At 42.1% G+C, this 21,115-nt stretch overlaps 1 protein-coding gene across 1 annotated transcript in view; it reads left to right on the top strand.

Moving 5' to 3' along the window:
• The window catches only part of LOC124256384 (ubiquitin carboxyl-terminal hydrolase 47-like), a 31,864-nt gene extending 14,735 nt beyond the window's left edge, over positions 1-17,129 (top strand). Inside the window, 16 exon segments of the mRNA XM_046690388.1 lie at positions 3,690-3,785; positions 4,532-4,629; positions 5,287-5,429; positions 6,464-6,585; positions 7,013-7,054; positions 7,056-7,096; positions 7,555-7,606; positions 8,086-8,162; positions 9,518-9,573; positions 10,013-10,125; positions 11,702-11,806; positions 12,545-12,752; positions 13,988-14,103; positions 14,344-14,463; positions 15,038-15,161; positions 16,435-17,129. Coding sequence (XP_046546344.1) covers positions 3,690-3,785; positions 4,532-4,629; positions 5,287-5,429; positions 6,464-6,585; positions 7,013-7,054; positions 7,056-7,096; positions 7,555-7,606; positions 8,086-8,162; positions 9,518-9,573; positions 10,013-10,125; positions 11,702-11,806; positions 12,545-12,752; positions 13,988-14,103; positions 14,344-14,463; positions 15,038-15,161; positions 16,435-17,129 — 2,208 coding nt within the window.
• Positions 17,130-21,115: the final 3,986 nt, after the last annotated feature.

The raw sequence follows: 21,115 nt of genomic DNA, 5'->3' as shown, positions 1-21,115 counted from the left end.
GAAATCCCTTGTAGTTCCCTTTTAAGCAGATGTAAAAGAACACTCACCCACGAGTTACCTCCCTTGCATAATTTCCCGCCAAAACAGTCATATGACTAACCATGCTTGTCGCTCTCTCCTCCATCGCCCTGGTGGATGGTTGTGGGAACTTGGGCGACAACTAATTCGTCCAGCAGACTATTTGGCCAGCATAGACCTTCAGGATGCTTACCTGCACATTCCTATACATCAGGACTCAAGAAAGTATCTACGATTCCTGTTCAAAGGTCGACACTTCCAGTGGAGCGTTCTGCCGTTTGGAATATCTTCGGACCCATGGTTGTTTACACGAGTGACCAAGCCCATTGTCGCCTTTCTGCATCATCGAGGCCTACGCAGTGCCTTCTACCTGGACGATGGAATACAAGCTCATCAAGAAGCCAATCAACTCAAACTACAATTGGACTTCACCATCAGGCTGCTCACACAGTTAGGATGGTTAGTGAACCTGTTGAAATCGGAGTTGGAACCGAAACAGGACCTAAGGGTTTCTGGGAATAAGATTCATCACCACAGACAATTGCATCATGGTCCCAGAAGATCGTTGGATCAAGATACAAGCCATGATCCCGCAAGCAGTCATCTCTCTGCTAAAGCTCCAAACATGGCAACGTCTTCTGGGTTTACTTACCTCAGTGCAGGATCTAACTTGCAGAGGAAGACTACAGTTACGTCCACTACAGAGGTTCCTGAATACTCACCTGAACAGTACAGAACTGATAACCTTACCAGAAAGTCTACAGCAGTACCTGTTATGGTGGACTCACAAATCGAATGTTTGTGGAGGAATCTACTTAGAAGAGCTGGTCTGCAACACACATCTGTACGTAGATGCGTCTCTGCAAGGTTGGGGAGCTCACCTCGAAAACAGGGTAGCAGCAGGAAAGTGGTCGAGAAGGAAACAACAGCTGCACATCAATCAATTGAAATGAAAGCTCTAATCAATGCCTTCCAACATTGGTCCAGTCTTCTAGTCAACAGAATGTTAACAGTTCACACGGACAACACCACAATGGCATACTACATCAACAGACAAGGCTCAACAAGATCGCCAAGCCTCTTACAGCTCATATTCCAACTGTTCGAACTAGTAGACAGCCTAAACATTTGGATAAAGGCGTGCCATATCCCAGGAGCAAAGAATGTCTTGGCAGATGCTCTATCTCGTCCACAGCAACCATCCCCAACAGAATGGATGCTCCACCCAGAGGCATTTCAACTCATCATACAGGAACTAGGATCCACGCTCATGGACCTGTTTGCCACAAGGTTCAACAAACAGTTACAAACATTCGTCTCTCCAGTACCATACCCGCAAGCATGGGCAGTAGACGCACTGAACATACCTTGGGAAGGACTAAACGCATACGCGTTTCCGCCCACAGCTCTACTACCTCAAGTACTCGAGAAAATCAAGCAGACGACAGTCCTGCAACTGATTTTGGTCGCGCTCTACTGGCCAGTGAGAGTATGGTTTCCAGACCTCATTCAAGAACTCGGAAGTCCAACCCTGGAATTACCAGAGTGGCCAAACCTACTAGTACATCCGCACACCAAACAAGCTCACAGAAATTCGTCAGTGTTTCAGCTTCACGCATGGACAGTATCAAAACTTGCTTGAAGAAAAGAGGATATTCCGCCAGAGCAGCAAAAGTAGTAACTTTAGCTCTACGCAGATCAACTCGCAACTTGTATGACAACAAGTGGCAGAGATTTGAACTCTACGCACGGCAGAAAGGCTTCACAGCAATGAAAGCTTCTCATCCTCAAGTGGCGGATTACTTGTGTCACCTACGACAGACGAGGAGACTGAAAGGTTCGACCTTGTCTACATATCTGGCGGCGATCAGTACAGTCATCACAATGAAGACAGGAATCAAGCTGACCAAAGTGCCAAAACTACTCACTCTATTACGCTCCTTTAAACTGGAAGATCAGCAAAAAGAAATTTAAGGCACCTGCTTGGGATCTCAATGTAGTACTACAACATCTCACCAGTGATGCTTATGAGCCTTTAGAGCAAACGACTTTTGAGTTACTCACTCAGAAAACTCTATTTCTACTCGCATTAGCCACGGCAGCTCGAATGTTGGAAATACATGCGTTGGATATTGGACGAACTAGATTCGACACAGGACATCGTGCTGCAGCACATCTAGGACTGAGATAGGATTTTGTTGCAAAGAACCAGTTACCTGGTCAACCAGATAGACAGTTCCACATTCGAGCGTTATCAACGTTTCTCGGTCCGGAGGACGTGCAAGATTTATCCTTATGTCCAGTCAGAGCATTGAAAATTTACTTGAACCGGATGCAAACAAGAAGACGAAAATTTAAGCGCCTTTTCATCCCATTGTCTACAGAGACATCTACAGAGGTCTCAAGAACAACAATATCAGTATGGATGAGAGACGTTATACTGAGGGCCTACAAAGCAGCAGGACTTCAACCTCTACAAGCATCCAACCCACATGAAGTTAGAGCTCTGGCATCTACACTCGCTTTACATGGAAACTGCTCGATCTCATCTATAATGGAGGGCTGCTTTTGGAAGTCGGATACGGTGTTTGCCAACCATTACCTCAGAGACATTGCTACTGAAGACGTATCCGGCATTCACCAATTTGGGCCACTTATTGTAGCACAGCAATTAACGGTTCCACAAAGGCGCTGAGTTAAGAATCTCACCCCTGTTATCACATGACTTACACATAACCTTCACTCTAAGAGTCTGGGTTGAAAGTCCATACGTATGTCTAAGAATAGACCAGTATGAGGGATTTAGACCCTGTACTTGTATAGAAGATACTCATACATGGAAAGGGTGGCAACTTGTATGACAAGAAGATATCATGAGTTGCTAGATGATAACTAGTGGGAGGAAGACTAGTATATCTAAATCCACATGAATCTAGTAGATTCACTTGTCTTAAAGAAGTCTGACAAGAAGTGGTCCCCCAAGTTGACATATGAAAGTTGAAAGAACAGGATCGTCAGGAAGTGCCGTATTTTAGTTCCCATGGGGGGAGATACAGGACGTATCTAGGACAGCCGATGAATCCGGAAAAGTGGCATGACCCACCACCTATCCGATGGATACTGGAAGCATAATAAGCATGAGTCAGGATAAGGAAAAATATGTAATTTTTTTGAGTAAAATTGATATTTTATACTTATCCTGACTCATGATGTCAAGCCCTCCCAACCTCCCCACTAGATGACACTTCGGATATCACGGTAGATCCAGGTGTTGGGCATATTACGGAGAGAGTGACAAGCATGGTTAGTCATATGACTGTTTTGGCGGGAAAGTGTGCAAGGGAGGTAACTCGTGGGTGAGTGTTCTTTTACATCCGCTTTAAAGGGAACTACAAGGGATTTCAAGTGTTCCACTATCATTCGCATAGAAGGAGGAGACAAGCATAATAAGCATGAGTCAGGATAAGTATAAAATATCAATTTTACTCAAAAAATTACATTTTCATGTTTCATTTTATATTTTTTATTAATATCAATTAGTCTCCAGAGCCCATCGATAATCCCTGAAACAAGCATGGTTTGTTTTGAGTGATTATTCAATTTATTGCTCCAGCACTACATATACCTTACTTTCTGATAATACATGTGGGTAAACATTTATTTCATTCCAGGAACAAGCATTAGATGCCTTTGTTCAGCCTGAGATTCTGGATGGAAGCAATCAGTATTTCTGTGAACGTTGCAACAAGAAGTGCAATGCACATAAGGTATTTCTCCTTATTCAATTTCTGTATTATATTTCTCTTGGGTCACTAATTGTTAACTACATTTCTGCCTCTTAAAACATTGCAATATGAAAATGTCTGAAAATTTGTACATGGTATACTAATCTAAAACTAAGGCAAGTGAAGAAGGTACAGAATACCTTATCCAAGTAAAAAACAACTGATATCTTGCAAAGTTGTAATTTATAACCAAACAAGACTATTTTAACATCAGACATTAGACATGAAAAACAACATGGAAATGGGTGGAAGCCCAGTCTATCCATGGACTACTGGGTGAGCTAGTGCAACAGGGTGGCAGGAGATCATGTGATTCCTGCAGTAATGTAAGAAATAGGTCAATGCATGTACTTGATGACGAATGATAATGTCACTATGCTGTTTTAATCAGTAATCATTTCTAAACTATCACTATTAATACATGTCTCATAAGGAATTAGTTTAAGTCATTCAATGATTCACTCCAAAGAGATTACCCTCAGTACTGATATTGAAATGAATGTTGAAATGACTAGTGTGTAGTATACAGAGTCATGGTCGATTATGACTCCCACAACTACGATACTTTAACATTGGCTGACAGTAGTTGTAGCCCTGACGAACAGGACCCTGATATTTGTAAAATCCAGGCCCCTCCTGCCCTATACAATGTGGTCCGTCCCCCCAGAACTCCTGACATTATGTGTAATATGGTGCCATTGTACTGAGACGATATGTTTTCTTTCTAGGGTTTGAAGTTTGTGTCATTTCCCTACCTCCTAACGCTACAGTTGAAAAGGTTTGACTTTGATTATGCAACAATGCACCGCATCAAACTCAATGACAGGTGAGTATCATTGACCATCAGATCATGTTTGTCATCTCGACGCCTAAATTGATAACTGAGTTTGAGCATTCCAACCCATTTCTAATTGGTTCTCCAAGTTGGTAATATAAGCACCATCAAACCAATTTCATTCTATCCATATTATATATCATCCAGGAATAGCTTCCACTCAGATATTGCTAGTGTGAGTTTGAGCCATAATTGCTAAGTCAAGTGAAATTGCTGCACAGTGCTTTGCAGACCATTGTGACATCATTGGTTACCATGACAGCACAGTCCAATATCCCTGTTCCCAATGGACCTGGTCAGCCTTGCTTTGTTGTTAATGTTTACAAACTGAAATGGTTATGTGATTTAAGATGATGAACAAAATTTTGCCCACAAATCTTTTGATGTGAAATATATCAATTTAAGTTCATAAAAGTTTGAAATTCCGTAGCTTTTTTAACATTTATTTAATCACATTGAAATAGTTGACATCATAAGACATGAGGCTATGACTGTCTGTGTTAACTTAGCCTGGGGTCAGAACAGCTCCATGCGCCCCCCTCCCCTCCCCCTCAGCATGCCAGATATTGCCAAATACATCCCCAACTTGACTTGCCAAGTGTGTATTCCATGGTTGGAGCTTTTATTAAAGGGGTTATCTACTTCCAGGATGACATTTGCAGAGGTGTTGAACCTTAACCGGTTTGTGACCCCAGAGTCTCCCACCAAGGAGCAGAAGGTGGAGGATGCTGACAAGGTTACCAAACCCAGCGCTGTCACTAGTAATGGTCCTACAGACAGCAGTGATGAGGGTAGGTAGCCATTCTTGTCTCTGTCTGAGTATCCAGGGTTAAGTGAGGATGCTACAATCTGTTTTGTTTCATTGGTTCTTATAATTTCTGTGACTCTTCCGAAACCATTTTTTATTGGGTTGTAGCTTGTTACTGATCACTGTTTGGAATTGAAGATGAAAGACAAGGTTTTTATTTTATAACAGTCCTAGAGTTAAAAATGACATCTTAAGGGATCCTTAGACTTTATGACTATATCCTCCTGGCTGTTGTTCCTCAAAGCAGGGGGCAGTGGGGTAGCCTAGTGGTTAAAGTGTTCGCTCGTCACACCGAAGATCAGGTTTTGATTCCCCACATTGGTACAATGTGTGAAGCCCATTTCTGGTGTCATCTACCGTGATATTTCTGGAATAATGCTAAAACCGGCGTAAATCCAAACTCACTCACTCCACAAAGCAATCTTTGAACTAAGAAGATCTTAACTCTTTCATTTTACATTACATCATGATGATCATAGTATTTAAATGTCATTGTGGCCCAAGGCCTTCTGCTCCTCCATAATTTCCAAAACAAATGGTAACAACTTCTCTGAGTTCATCTTAATTCATTAATGCCAAGCAGTTTCTAATGCTGGATTGGTACAGACCTGTCAAATTAAAGTTAGGTAAGAGGAGTCACCAGTGTATGATCATGTAAGACTGAATCAAACAATATTGTCTGGCAGCAAACAAGTGTGACAGTATATTCATCCATATGTCTATGTGGTGTGTGTGCAGGTATAGACGAGGGTATCGAGATGGAGAGCGGGCTGTCAGGGGCTTCCTGTATGACAGTATATTCATCCATATGTCTATGTGGTGTGTGTGCAGGTATAGACGAGGGTATCGAGGTGGAGAACGGGCTGTCAGGGGCTTCCTGTATGACAGTATATTCATCCATATGTCTATGTGGTGTGTGTGCAGGTATAGATGAAGGTATCGAGGTGGAGAGCGGGCTGTCAGGGGCTTCCTGTATGACAGTATATTCATCCATATGTCTATGTGGTGTGTGTGCAGGTATAGACGAGGGTATCGAGGTGGAGAATGGGCTGTCAGGGGCTTCCTCCAGCAGCGACACATCTAGCCTCAGCAGTGAAGCTGCTACCAATGACAAGAATGCCAGGGAATCAGTGTGTCAGGTGAGTTCCTGTCTGTAGCCGAGGAGTACAGCTGCTTTCACTAGTCCTACTGGGGGTGTAATTGGTGCCCTGCAACTTCTGCTTGTCATTCTGGACCCATGGGGTTATAATTGGTCAACTGCAGACTATGCTTGTCATTTTGGACCCATGGGGTTATAATTGGTCAACTGCAGACTATGCTTGTCATTTTGGACCCATGGGGTTATAATTGGTCAACTGCAGACTATGCTTGTCATTTTGGATCCTTGGGGTTAAAATAGGTTCCACTGCAACTTATGCATGTAATACTTGACTGGTGTTGTTATATGTCAATCACCGAATTGTGTGATCCTGACTCAATTATTTACAGATAGACGGACAATTTTCAGTTTGTGGGGGTTAAAATTATATATTAAACAACCAACCAAATCCTGTGTTTTTCTTCCAGGGCCCATATGAGTATGAGTTGTTTTCGATAATGATTTTCACTTTGTGGTGCCGCAGGAGGCCACTATTACATGTGTTATATCAAGTAAGTGGGCTAACAACATGTAATGACATGACCAGAGGCCACTGTTCAGAACAGCGAGGGCTCGATCCTGACTCAGGGTCCGCTCACATGAGGCAGTAGCTGGCGCTCTGGTTGCACCTGGTTGTGTGGCACATTGTCTGGGTCATGGTTGTTTTAGTAGCATGGTCTCATGTCAATCATGACATGTAGGTATCTGGTGTCAGATCAGTGGCCTCAGCTGTTTCTGTACAAGACAAATTAGTCTGACATATCTACCACGTCAACTTTGATAGAGTGATGAGACATTAGTTTATGTCCTCTAGCTTCCATACATGCAGCGATACCTTTGTTCATGCAGTGAACTTTCTACATCACTGCGAGCATTATGTTGAATACCGTATAAATGACATTGAATAACAATCCTTTCTCTAAAAATTCTCAAAGATATTGCTGGTGTGAATATATTGTTTTGTTCACAGGTCTTTCAAGGATGGTCAGTGGTATAGTTTCAATGATCAGCAAGTCACAAGGGTGAGTTACCACTAGCCTCCGTTTCTCATGAGAGTTGTGGAGCAGAATAAGCACAACGTCCATTGTGCAAGGCGGTAGAACCAGATCATGTTGTGTGATTTGGCTTATTTTGTGTCCCATACACTTAATGCTTTCTGGTGCCACAATATGTTTTGGGGGCGCCTATTTACATGGAATATTGCTGACTGAGCACAAAACACCTCACTTCACAGATCCCACTTGCTCTTGATATTTGTGCAAAGATGAAATAATATTTATGGAAGTTAAGTATCCGTCAAAGCTTCAAAGAAGGCTTGTCATGTTTCAGGAAGCTTGGTTGTTGAAAAACATGAATGATTCATGAAAATTTCAGAGATGACAAAACGTGAATGTATTGCCTGTATTGCTGTTGAGTGCCCAGTGTTTGTGTCAGATGTTTCCTTCATAACAACATGGACCTGTATGTATGTGTATTGATAGAGTGGCTCCTCCTGTTACAGATAACATATGATGATATCCGGAAGACCTATGGAGGTTCAAGTCTGGGGAGGGGCTTCTATTCCTCTGCTTATGCAAGGTACTCTCTCAGTTCACACCTCTCAGAATACAGGGATTCTGGGTTGAGATAATCACATGGTTGTGATGGACCTCTTGTTTCATACTTGCCTCGTAATGTGTTATATTCCTTTTGAAAATCATCACTTTCAGTTATCATAGGCAAATGAAAACTGGGTCCAGCTTGCCTGTTGCTAATCTTTCACTGGTCAGGTCAGAGGCAATTACTTAGAGGCCACCATCATATAGCTGGAATATTGCCATGTTAAACTGAACTCACTAGTCAGCGAGTGAGAGAGCTGGCAGCTGGGTTCAGTGCCACTGTATTCCAGTTATTTCATGCCAGATTAATGTAGGTGAATGTTTGAAGTGACATAGATCTCAGATGTTTGCCATCTTGGTGATACCCAAATGCTCAAGTATGGATCTGGCAAGCCTGGAAATATAATTGGGATGGGAAGGTTTCCAACCTGCAATTATAGCTTTCTGGTGTGACCAAGGGACATAACTCTGCACAGCAACTCTATTCAGTTATTGTGGATAAAACATTGAGTAGTGTTTGATGTTGCTGATCTGATGCAGTTAATGAAGATGTTACACATTTGTACAGTCTGGCTTGCTGTTACAGCTATTGGTATAGGCATTTTACAAATTGAGAAACTGAAACTTGATCAGAGAACATTACTTCATTGTACAATTGGAACTTACAGATCAAAATAGCACCAGATTAGAGTTTGATGACATATTGTGCTACATGTACGTCTTGCTTGGAGTTAAGTTCAGTGTTTGAAATATGCAAACATTTTTCCTGGCATAGCTGGCTAGACGTTAAAGAATTAGCAATCATTCATGTATTCATGGCACCCGTGAAGGACCTGCCAAACAAGTTAGGTAAGAGGAGTCACCAGCGTATGACCATGTAAGACTGAAGCAAACAATATTGTCTTGCAACAAACAAGTAACCCATGCTTGTCGTAAGAGGCGACTAACAGGATTAGGTAGTCAGGCTCGCTGACTTGGTTGACACAAGTCATCAGTTCCCAATTGCGCAGATCGATGCTTATGCTGTTGATCACTGGATTGTCTGGTCCAGACTCGATTATTTACAGACCGCTGCCATATAGCTGGAATATTGCGGAGTGTGGCGTAAAACTGAACACACTCACTCACTCACTCATGTATAATGGTTCGTTTTGAGCAGGATGCATGCAATCTTCATTCCTTAACAACACAGCTATTTATTGATCACTGACAGCTGTTAGTTAATATCCGATACTGTAATTAAAATATAACAGTAATCATATAACATGGTTGTCACCTGTTCGACTACAATCTGAATGATATTAGCATGATATATGGTTCTCTGTTCCGTTGTAGCTCTACAAATGCCTACATGCTCATGTACAGACAGATTGACAAGCTCAGAAATGCCGGTATGGATTGTAACTGATTTCTAATAATTACAGTTCAGTTTACATTTTTTATCCATGAATTATCGACATCGGTTTATATGGAGTGAAATCATGAAGACAGACTTGACTTCTTTCATGGGGATTTTTATACAGGTGTGAGAATTTGTATCATGTAGATGTCTCATTGAAAGGGTAAAAGAGACCTTGGTATATATAATAGTAATCTACATTTATAACGAACTGACCGATAAAACAAAATATAATTTGTTAGTCCCTGCCATATGCTGTGTAGTTTAGTAAAAATACAACTAACGACCTTCATTTCACTCATAACCACAGTTTACTGTATTCTGTACCTTACCTTGAAATTGGATAAAATTGTATTTCTGATCATTCCAAATACTTTGATGATTGATGTTGCCTCGTGTGTCCATTTAACTGTTCTGCTTGCTCTTGACAGAGTGCATGGTGCCAGATGAATTCCCACAACACCTGAAGATGGCGCTGCAGAAACAACAGGAGCAGGAAGAGGCAGAGAGAAAACAGAGGGAGATAGACAAGTCTACCTGCAAGGTGAGGGGTGATAGACAAGTCTACCTGCAAGGTGAGGGGTGATAGGCAAGTCCACCTGTAAGGTGAGGGAGATAGACAAGTCCACCTGCAAGGTGAGGGGAGAAAGACAAGTCCACCTGCAAGGTGAGGGGTGATAGGCAAGTCCACCTGTAAGGTGAGGGAGATAGACAAGTCCACCTGCAAGGTGAGGGGAGATAGGCAAGTCCACCTGCAAGGTGAGGGGTGATAGGCAAGTCCACCTGCAAGGTGAGGGAGATAGACAAGTCCACCTGCAAGGTGAGGGAGATGGGCAAGTCTACCTGCAAGGTGAGGGGTGATAGGCAAGTCCACCTGCAAGGTGTGGGAGATGGGCAAGTCTACTTGCAAGGTGAGGGGGATAGGCAAGTCTACTGGCTAGGTGAGGGGTAGATAGGCAAGGTGATGGATGAGAGACGTAGATTAGTCCACCTGCAAGGTGAGGATGGGAGTAGGTTGGCAAGTAGACCTGCAAGGTGAGGGGTGAGAGAGATAGATTAGTCCACCTGCAAGTTGAGGGGTGAGAGAGGTAGATTAGTCCACCTGCAAGGTGAGGGGTGAGAGAGAGAGATTAGTCCACCTGCAAGATGAGGGGTGAGAGAGATAGATTAATCCACTTGCAAGTTGAGGGGTGTAAAGATAGACTAGTTTACCTGCAAGGATGAGGAGGCTGGGGGTAGGCAAGGTGGCAGAGTAGTCCACCTGCAAGGTGAGGATGGAGTAGGATGGCAAGTCCACCTGCAAGGTGAGGGATGAGAGAGATAGATTAGTCCACCTGCAAGGTGAGGGGTGAATAGATTAGTCCACCTGCAAGGTGAGGGGTGAGAGAGATAGACTAGTCCACCTGCAAGGTGAGGATGGGGGAGTTGGATTAGTCCACCTGCAAGGTGAGGGTGTGAGAGAGATAGATTAGTCCACCTGCAAGGTGAGGAGGGTAGGTTGGCAAGTCCACCTGCAAGGTGAGGGGTGAGAGATAGATTAGTCCACCTGCAAGGTGAGGGGGAGGGAGACAAGTCCACCTGCAAGGTGAGGGGTGAGAGAGATAGATTAGTCCACCTGCAAGGTGAGGTTGGCAAGTCCACTTGGGTAGGGGGAGATGGCAAGTCCACCTGCAAGCTGAGGGCAAGGTGATGGAGAGAGAGATAGATTAGTCCACCTGCAAGGTGAGGATAGGAGTAGGTTGGCAAGTAGACCTGCAAGGTGAGGGGTGAGAGAGATAGATTAGTCCACCTGCAAGGTGAGGGGTGAGAGAGATAGATTAGTCCACCTGCAAGGTGAGGGGTGAGAGACATAGATTAGTCCACCTGCAAGGTGAGGGGTGAGAGATATAGATTAGTCCACCTGCAAGGTGAGGGGTGAGAGAGATAGATTAGTCCACCTGCAAGGTGAAGGGGTGAGAGAGATAGACAAGTCCACCTGCAAGGTGAGAGAGATAGATTAGTCCACCTGCAAGGTGAAGATGGGGGTAGGTTGGTAAGTAGACCTGCAAGATGAGGGGTGGGGCTGGCGGGGGGGTTAAGTCCACCTGTCTTGTTCCTGATGTACTGTGAATGTGTTCCAGATAAAGCTGTACTGTTTCCACCCAAGCAATAAGAAGAAGATGGAGTCCAAGTTTGAAGTTCATAAGGACAAGACACTGAAACAAGCCACGGAAATGGCCTACAAGGTATATGTCATGTCACACACTAAAAATGTTGTGGGATTATTTATTTGTCAACATGTAACAGCAAACAGTAAGGCATCTATTCTGGCAATGACTGTGTTATTATAGGACCTTGAATAGACAGACAACTCAATATTATGTTGTTTTTTCAATAACATGACATTTTCACCACTCAATATGAAACACAATTACTCTACTGCTCGTTTAGATATGTCAACATTTTATGGCAAACTTGTAAGGTCCATGACAGGATGATTGCTAATTATTCAGATTAGATAGTGCAATGTAAAACTACTATATTTTTCCTTCTCCTGACTCATACTTTTTGCTTGTCTCCCTCTTGCGAATGATAGTGGAACACTTGAATCCCTTTTTGAAGCTCCCTTCAAAAAAGCGGACGTAAGTCACTCACCCAAGGTTGCCTCCCTTTGCTGTTTTTCACCTGATCGCACATGCTTGTCACTCTCTCTCCTTCGTCCACTATCATTCGCAAGAAGAAGCAGACAAGCAAAAAGCATGAGTCAGGATAAGTATAAAATATCAATTTTAGTCAGAAAATTACATACTTATATTCATCTTTTGGCTTTCCGTTGGCTACCATTTGTCACACAAACATCCTTTGTTGTATGCCTCCACGGTTGCTGTCCTGGTTACCTGTACTGGTTACCTGTCAGATCACCTGTCAGACCACCTTCTTGCTGTTTAGTTCTCTACCTCAACCATCCAAACATTTATCTCCAGTCGTTCGATATCGAGGATGTAATAGCTCTGTCGGACTGCCGCCTGGTGAAGTACGATGAGTACTCCGACTCACTGGAGAAGTCATTTGATGGAGAGGAGGACAGCTCCATGGGCTGTCTGCTGGGAGGGGTCAAGTCCTGCTACAACTTCGACCTCCTGCTGGAGACCAAGCGTCCTGACCAGAAGTTCCAAGAGTACAAGCCAGGAGGTATGTGTGCTGGTGTGTGTGTTGGCATGTGTGGTTGTGTGTATGCAGGTGTGTGTAGTGTGCATACTTGAGTGTGGTGTTTATACAAGTGTGTGGTGTCTATACTTGTGTGTATGTTTGTGGTGTTGATACTTGTGTATACGTGTGTGCTGATGTGTGTGGTATACTGGTGATACTTGTGTGTATAGTGTGTGTGTGGTATTTATACTGGTGTGTGTATTTATACTTGTGTTTATAGTGGTGTAGTGTGTGGTGTTGATACTACTTGTGTGTATAGTGGTGTGTGTGGTGGTGTGATACTGGTGTGTATAGTGGTGTGTGGTATTTATACTGGTGTGTATTTATACTGGTGTGGTGTGTGATACTGTGGTGTTGGTATTTATACTGGTGTGTATATGTGGTGTGTGGTATTTATACTGGTGTGTAGTGTGTATGCTGATGTGTGTGGTGTTTATACTGGTGTGTATGCCAATGTGTGTGTTGTTTATTCTGCTGCATGTGGTATTTCTACTTGTGTGTGGTGTGTGTGTGTTGTATAGTGGTGTGTGTATGTGTGGTATTTTACTGATGTGTGTGTGTGTGTATACACTGGGTGTAAGTGTGGTGTGAGTATGTCACTGGTGTGTAGTGTGTATGCATGTCTGCTTATGAAGCTTCTGTGTGTATGAACCTGATGTTAATGTTTGGATGTTTATCTGTGTTGAAGGTGTGACAGTGAAGGTGTATGAACCGTGTGTTGTTTCTGTTAATGTTTGGATGTTGTGTGTTGAAGGTGTGACAGTGAAGGTGTATGAACCGATGTTAATGTTTGGATGTTTCTGTGTTGAAGGTGTGACAGTGAAGGTGTATGAACCGATGTTAATGTTTGGATGTTTTCTGTGTTGAAGGTGTGACAGTGAAGGTGTATGAACCGATGTCAATGTTTGGATGTTTTCTGTGTTGAAGGTGTGACAGTGAAGGTGTATGAACCGATGTCAATGTTTGGATGTTTTCTGTGTTGAAGGTGTGACAGTGAAGGTGTATGAACCGATGTTAATGTTTGGATGTTTTCTGTGTTGAAGGTGTGACAGTGAAGGTGTATGAACCGATGTTAATGTTTGGATGTTTTCTGTGTTGAAGGTGTGACAGTGAAGGTGTATGAACCGATGTCAATGTTTGGATGTTTTCTGTGTTGAAGGTGTGACAGTGAAGGTGTATGAACCGATGTTAATGTTTGGATGTTTTCTGTGTTGAAGGTGTGACAGTGAAGGTGTATGTTGTGGACACCAAGAAGGGAGAGATCCACTCTCCGGTCAGTGTGCGCGCCTACCATGTCCAAACGGTCAGCGAGTTCAAGAACCTCGTCACACAGGTCAGATACTTTACACTTTCTCTCTATGGCATTCTCTGAAGATGAAATTAGTGCTATTATATCCCAGTTACAATTTGTTAGTTTATAGTGATGGTGAAATATCACAGATGGGGCATTAAGAAAAACATGCTTCTACTCACTGAAAATCATATGTATGTGTGTGTTTCATGAATATATTCTGTTTTCTTATGCTTTATTCTTTATTTGCTGTGTCCTATATGTGTCTGTCTGGTTTGACAGACATTGGAACTTGAGTCCACGGAGATGACATGTGTCTTGGAAAGATTCCACAATGACCTTAGACCTCTCACAGTGCCAAACAAAACGCTAAAAGCTGAAGGCTTTTTCAAAAGTAATAAGGTGAGTGAGTCACAGAAGGAACATCAGTACTTTTGTACCATTTCCAGTTTCAGTAAAACCCTATAGAATTCACGACAAAATCCATAAAATGATGGGACAAATCATTGTGAGGTCATCTACAGAAGGACGGAGGAGGGGAGGGATTAAATGGATGCTCCCTTACATGTACATTATAATATAATGCAAGATATACACATAAATAAAAGATGAATGCAAACATACTTGCCTGGTTGGCCAATCAAATGCAACAGAATCTTCAGCAATGAACACATGCATCTGCCACACTTCAGTCTTTCCGTCTGCATTAAGCTGAGGGGCGGTGGGGTAGCCTAGTGGTTAAAGCGTTCGCTCGTCACGCCGAAGGCCCGGGTTCGATTCCCCACATGGGTACAACTTGTGAAGCCCATTTCTGGTGTCCCCTGCCGTGATATTGCTGGAATATTGCTAAAAAACGGCGTAAAACCATACTCAGCCAGCCAGCCAGCATTAAGCTGAGATTCCATGATGTGGAGCGCTGTACCTCCCTCACCTCTGTGGTAATGTGGTGCAATGAACTGCTGTGTTTGTTGTTCAGGTGTACGTCCAATACCCAATGGATGACGAAGATGTGTACACCCCATTCCTCAAGACCAAATTCTACCAGCTGTTGGACCGACATCAGAACACAATTCGCATAAACGTCACCATCCCCACACCAGGTAAGTGGAACATAAACCTGTCAGTACAAGCAGCAGGTGCACATTCAGAAACAACACTGTGGAGCCAGCAGCTACTGACACAGGTTGTCCATCAGGACAAAATAACAAGCCCCCACAAATTCTGCCTCATTTAAAGGTCATGGAATCTGGTCGGAACAAGATGCAGTGGCAACAATGCCCGATCTGCCTGCATACTGTCCAGTATCAATGACTTGTGGGTTTGGTCCAGATTTGATTGGATTCAGATTTGCCTGGAATATTGTTGGCAGCTTTGTGAATTCACCCACTGAAAGTGATCCAAATAAAATAGGTGTCATTACAATTAGGTGTTTCATATCCAATATTCCAAGGCCAGAAGGTAGCAGTTTTATGATCTATCAAGTCTACCAACAAACCTTCTCTGATTGTACTGAAGTGCTTCCATTTAACAATCATATTTCTATTGGAATTGGCTTTCCTCTGTTGTTTACCTTTTCTTAGGTATTAAGCAAGAACGATATTATTTGATCAGATTTTCAATTTATACATTAACCAGTATATACAAGTATTATATTAACCCAAATATTCAAAAAAAGACTCGTGTTTCCGAGACTAATACAAACAGAAAGCCTCAATGATTAAGTACTTGACAGAAAAGAAAAACGTTTCCATAGATTTATCGCCAGTTCTTATCTTTTCAATACTGAGGCTGCTTGGAAATTAAGATCAGTGTCATGCCTTCATAATGCATCCACTATTACCCAGCATCCCAATTCTGTAAATATACTGGTATCTAATGTAAGTATGCTGGACCACCACCAAAACTTTGTTTCGGAATTCAAGTCAGTAGCCTTTGTCCATCTTTCCTTTGCTATCTTAGCACATAATTGATCTCACTAATGCATAATACACCCTACTCGATTCCCATATCTGAATGTGAGTTTGACATGTATCTACATTCAGAGCAGTTGGCTCCTGTGACACAACCTCAACATATTTTGTCCAATCAGGACACTGTTATAAATGTATGAAGATAAAGATAATTATGCCAGATGACACTCCTTGTCGTATTTGTGATGTGATACAGTGGGTATTGGTGATATCACTACTTGTTATAGTCAAAGAACAGTGCTTTGATTAGACAGCTGTTTATAGCATGATGTCACGCAAGTAACTCCAAAGTTGAAATGGTGAATGGGTCATTTGCATTTATCCTTAGGATACAGAACTCTTGAAAATCAAGGATGTATGTAACTATGTATCATGTCGCTAACCTCTATTTCTGCACCAACAGAGGATGTGAAAGACTACGTCAAATCTAGCCAGCAGAGTCTCCTGCGTCGACAGCAGCTCACTCTACAGGACGAGCCCTCCTCCATGTGCAATGATGCCACAAGTGACTCCCCTGATATCGATGAGGGGATCAGTGACCCTGTGGATGGAATAGATCATAAAATGCGGGCCATGGCTATCCATGGTTGCCATAGTGACCCTTCTGTGTATCATAGTTGCCAAGACAACAGTGACATCTCTCCTCAGGAGTCTGGGTCTGAGGGTCGCAGTAGCAGTCCCGTAGGACCCAGCACAAGTAGTCAGGAAACGAGTACAAGTGCGGAGTTTAGTCTCACCACGAATTACACCAACAATGACGGTCAGTCCACGTCGCCGGACGATCTTCATCAGCTAAGTGATAAGGGCTCTGGTGCCGTGGAGCACAGTTTTAGTGACCCGGAGCAGGTGTCCCCACCGTGTCAGGTGTCACCAAATGGCGACTCAGGTGACAAAGATAGTGACTTCAAGCCTGAGGAGAACTGGGACCTGGAGATAGGGGACACAGCAGACAGTGTGTGTTCAAGTATGTCGGGGAAGGAGGTGATGGAAGAGGAGGAGGAGGAGACAGAACCACAACGCTACTTCACCGCCATGCCCAGCGACCCACTGCCAGACACTAACCAAAGAAGTAAGTCTTGTCTTGTTTACAAAGTATAAGTAAGCAAGTTTATCTTGTTAGACTATCAGGCGGGGTTAACAAATTATCCCACACCTACCAGTGTCCATTGTCCGAAGTAATGTAGAGTTTCTGACCTTTTGATGTCTGTGTTGTGTATCATATTCTCATATGTAGACGTGATTTGGACTGGGAGACTTTCAAATTTAACCTGTACTCTGGAATCACTGAGACTTTTAAGTATTGACTGCCACCATACAGAAATAGATATATACTACTGTAACGACGTTTAGCACCAAGTGATCGTTTCATTAGATTATAGCAAAGACGTATATACACAGGATTGGAAGCCTTAGGCGATGTGCGCAGCGTAAGCTGACCGTGTTCATTGATAGCGAGTGATAACGTTCCCCGGCTGCGACTCGCGATTGGTTAACCTTTGACCATCTTGCGCTTGCGCATTGCTTTCCGTAGTTACCAAAACATCCGGATAACGCAGCTGTCAGAAATTTTCTCGACGCGATACGTCATGTGTATGTGCATGTCACATGTTCTATACTTGCAGTGATGATTTACTCATCTATGTGATATACCAACTGCGATCGCTATATATCTACCCAAATACAAACAAACACGATGTCAGATTATCTGTATTGGGACGAATCCGATGTCGATTTATCGGCAATGTTGGGTGAATGGACAGAGTACGAATTAGACTTCAGTTCGGATTCATGATCCACCTTTATGTCTATAATGAGCGAAATGTTCTTCAAGGGGATCTTGATTAAATCTGTGGGTCAAAACAAAACTTGCTCCTTCATGCAAAAGAAACTTAGTGCATTCTACAATGGAGTTCACACTGATATGGAGACCATTCAATGTCTGTTGACTCAGCTTCATATTTGTTCGCTGACGTAGAGTATATTGTCCTGCCCTGTTCATTACTGCCACTTCCCAGTCATTGAAATATTGTAGAAACTCATCAGTCAGATAGTGAAATCTCGAGTCATCTTGTGTCCTATATGGTTCTAGGTCTGGGTTCCTCTTTAGCGCTTTGCCTCCCTAAATGTCTAGTGTTAAGACAGTCGAAGAAACGATTCATGTGGCTTAATACATTTCACAGTTTCTGTCACATGGTCCCCATAAAGTTCTTCCAAAGCATCTGCAACTGTTTTGCTGAGTACCTGTGCAGCTAGGTTTACTTTCATCTTTGCAAATGATGATAAATGTACATGATGTCTGGTTAATTTGGGACATAGGGTAAATAATGGTGTTTCAACATGATCTTCATACAAGCGAATAATATGAGTCCATGAAATGCATTTCCCACTTTTCCAAAGATTTCGTGCCAAATTATGTGCTCCAGAATTTGAGAAACAGTTTCTTGTTGTTTTCAATAAGTGTGGGACATCAGATATGAAATACAGTTTCCTGGTGGGAAAGCGAATATGGGTTTAAAGTCCAAAAGTATTCTGCAAATTTTCATCAATGATGTAGTTTTAAGAATTTCCTGTTAGGTGTTGCCCCATCACATGTAATAAACAATGGCTTCAACCCGCATTCAATCGTTAGTATTCTCACAGTTTCCCATATTGGAGGGTATAAAGTCGCTGAAGTTATTCCATCAGTAGCCAGACAGAAAAAAATGGATACTTCAAAGATGTAGTGATGCCTCTCACCATAACAACCAGAATGGATTTTGCAAGTTTGGGATCACTGTCAATAAGCAGATTTTCCATATTACTGATGTCATTCCCGGTTTTGTCCAGCTCTACATATCCCACTAACTCGCCGCTTTTCTTGTCATAAACCAGTCCTTCTGATACTTTAATTTCATCTTGGAGGATCCCAACATAGGATTTCCATTCTTCCTTGTACATTCCACATTTTTCAGCCTGTTCAATCAGATGTTCAGTAAATCTTTCATGAAAGCCACATGTACTGGCAAGACATGTGAATAGTCAAATAAGGTAATGGGTACTTGGAAGAGCAATAAATCCAGAATCTCTGGCCACATTGTAAGCTTTCTGACTTTTGCTACGTAAATACAAACACCACTTTACCATCATAGGGTGCCACCTCATTATGGATTTGTTTTGAGTTTTGCATACTTTAGCTGCTGGTCCCAGAAGAGCCTTTGAGTGGAAGTTTCGTCTGGATAACTTCTCAAGACATCACTTGTGTATTGTTCCACAAGTTGTAAGAGTTCTTCGTTTTCACTGTAGCTCAACACATGTCCTTTTGTTTTGATGACATCAAGCACCCGTCTTTTAAGTCGGTCAAGTTCTGCTTGAATTGATCTCTTCTCATGTTTTAGCATATTAATTTTTTTAACCAGATGAATTCTGTTCATAGTACTGTGGGGTGTTTTCTTCAGAGAAAATGTTGACACAGTGTGGGCCTTTTGACGTGAATCCTTCTTCCGCAGAGTATTTCTGTACAGATCACAGTGTTTGCACCTCCTCTTTGATTGAACCAGTAGACAGCAATTAGTTGAACGTATTGTTGACTCGTATGGAATGTCACCTCTGATAGCATGGATATCTTCCCGGTAGGCAACAGCAGAGACACAACCTGAACTCTTGTAAATTCCAACACCTGAGGCACCATGGATACATACTGAGCCTCAAAGTTTCCCATGCAAATGTCCCATCGCTCCAGTTTGGACTGTAACTTCTGGATGTCTTTCACAGAATGATATATATGTGGAAGACCAGTCCAAAAATCATGATTAGTATTTACTTCCTTGCCATGGACAAATAAAGTTGGTTTCAATGACTGATTGATGATCAAATTCAGTCTCATGGCCTGGCTAGGTTCATGATCATATGGTTGAACAAATCTCAAACCATGTTTATTGGCACCAGAAAACAGTAAGTGTCCAAAGGCTGATAGGTCTTGCTTAACTTCATCCATAAGGGAAAGATATCTTGCATATGTCCTCTCAGTCAACAGTCTGCAAACAACCACATCCAGTTCATCTTCAGCATTATACTGGAATACTTTGTGGAGAACAACATAAAACGCATTGGCAGAACAGTTGTCAGAATCTGTCACTTCACTGTAAAGGGGTGTGGAAGGTGATGGATTGCTGTCTTTTAGATAGAAATTATCCCATGCAGTTTCCCATCCGCACCTCTCACTGCAGTCTTTTCTGAAAAGTGCAATAAATTACAATGACATCACATACAAATAATATTTGTTTTACAAATATTATGTAATTAAGAATATATGTCAATGAATAGAAATGGATATATTATCACTCATTGAAACACTTCAGGGAGAAAACAACATCAGCTTTAAAAATAATAACACACATATAATATGGATGGAGATGACTTTACAACACCATGACAGAACTGTTTGTTACATGTCATTGTGATCTAGCAAGTAGCTGTCTCATATTGACACATGGTAAACATATGGAGAGGCGAGGGTGGGAGAGATGTCAGAAAGGGGGTGGAGTTGTTTGAGTGGAGATTGAATGGTGGTATTCATTTGCCCATATAGTTGGCATATTAAAGTTTGTCTAAAGTCTGGTGTAAAAGTGTGGAAATATTTATAAGTATTTTTTGTATAAAACAGTACTGTGTATTCAAGAAATATTTTAAAAGAACAAGAAAATATAACAAATCTCAAATGTTTGTGGCTACTCACATAGGAAATGAGTAGGAGTGGTCTGCAGCAACATGTTCAACTTGCTTCTCTTCATCATAATGTTCATAACTGTGCAGCTTTTTTCTTTCTCTGCCTATTGCCTTTCTCTTGGACACAGGCCGAGGAGTTTGAGGCATCTAAGATACAACAGACATAATGAACAATGATAAACACAAAAATATATTACTTACAAACACCTGCATGAGCTCTTATGAGCTCAATACATAGCACAGAGTATATGGCAATATACACCAAAAAGTAAGATAAATTATTGATACAGAGACTTTGAAATTATATCATTCAGAAAATTCATTGTGGTTCAATGCATTTAATATAAATAGACCATATCAATATACATTTTTATCATATA

The sequence above is a fragment of the Haliotis rubra genome, unplaced genomic scaffold, assembly GCF_003918875.1.
Source record: "Haliotis rubra isolate DU_JTF1 unplaced genomic scaffold, ASM391887v1 Scf626, whole genome shotgun sequence".
Taxonomy (NCBI): Eukaryota; Metazoa; Mollusca; class Gastropoda; order Lepetellida; family Haliotidae; genus Haliotis; species Haliotis rubra.
The sequence above is the reverse complement of the archived record's forward strand: the minus strand, read 5'-3'. Positions and strand labels throughout refer to the sequence as shown.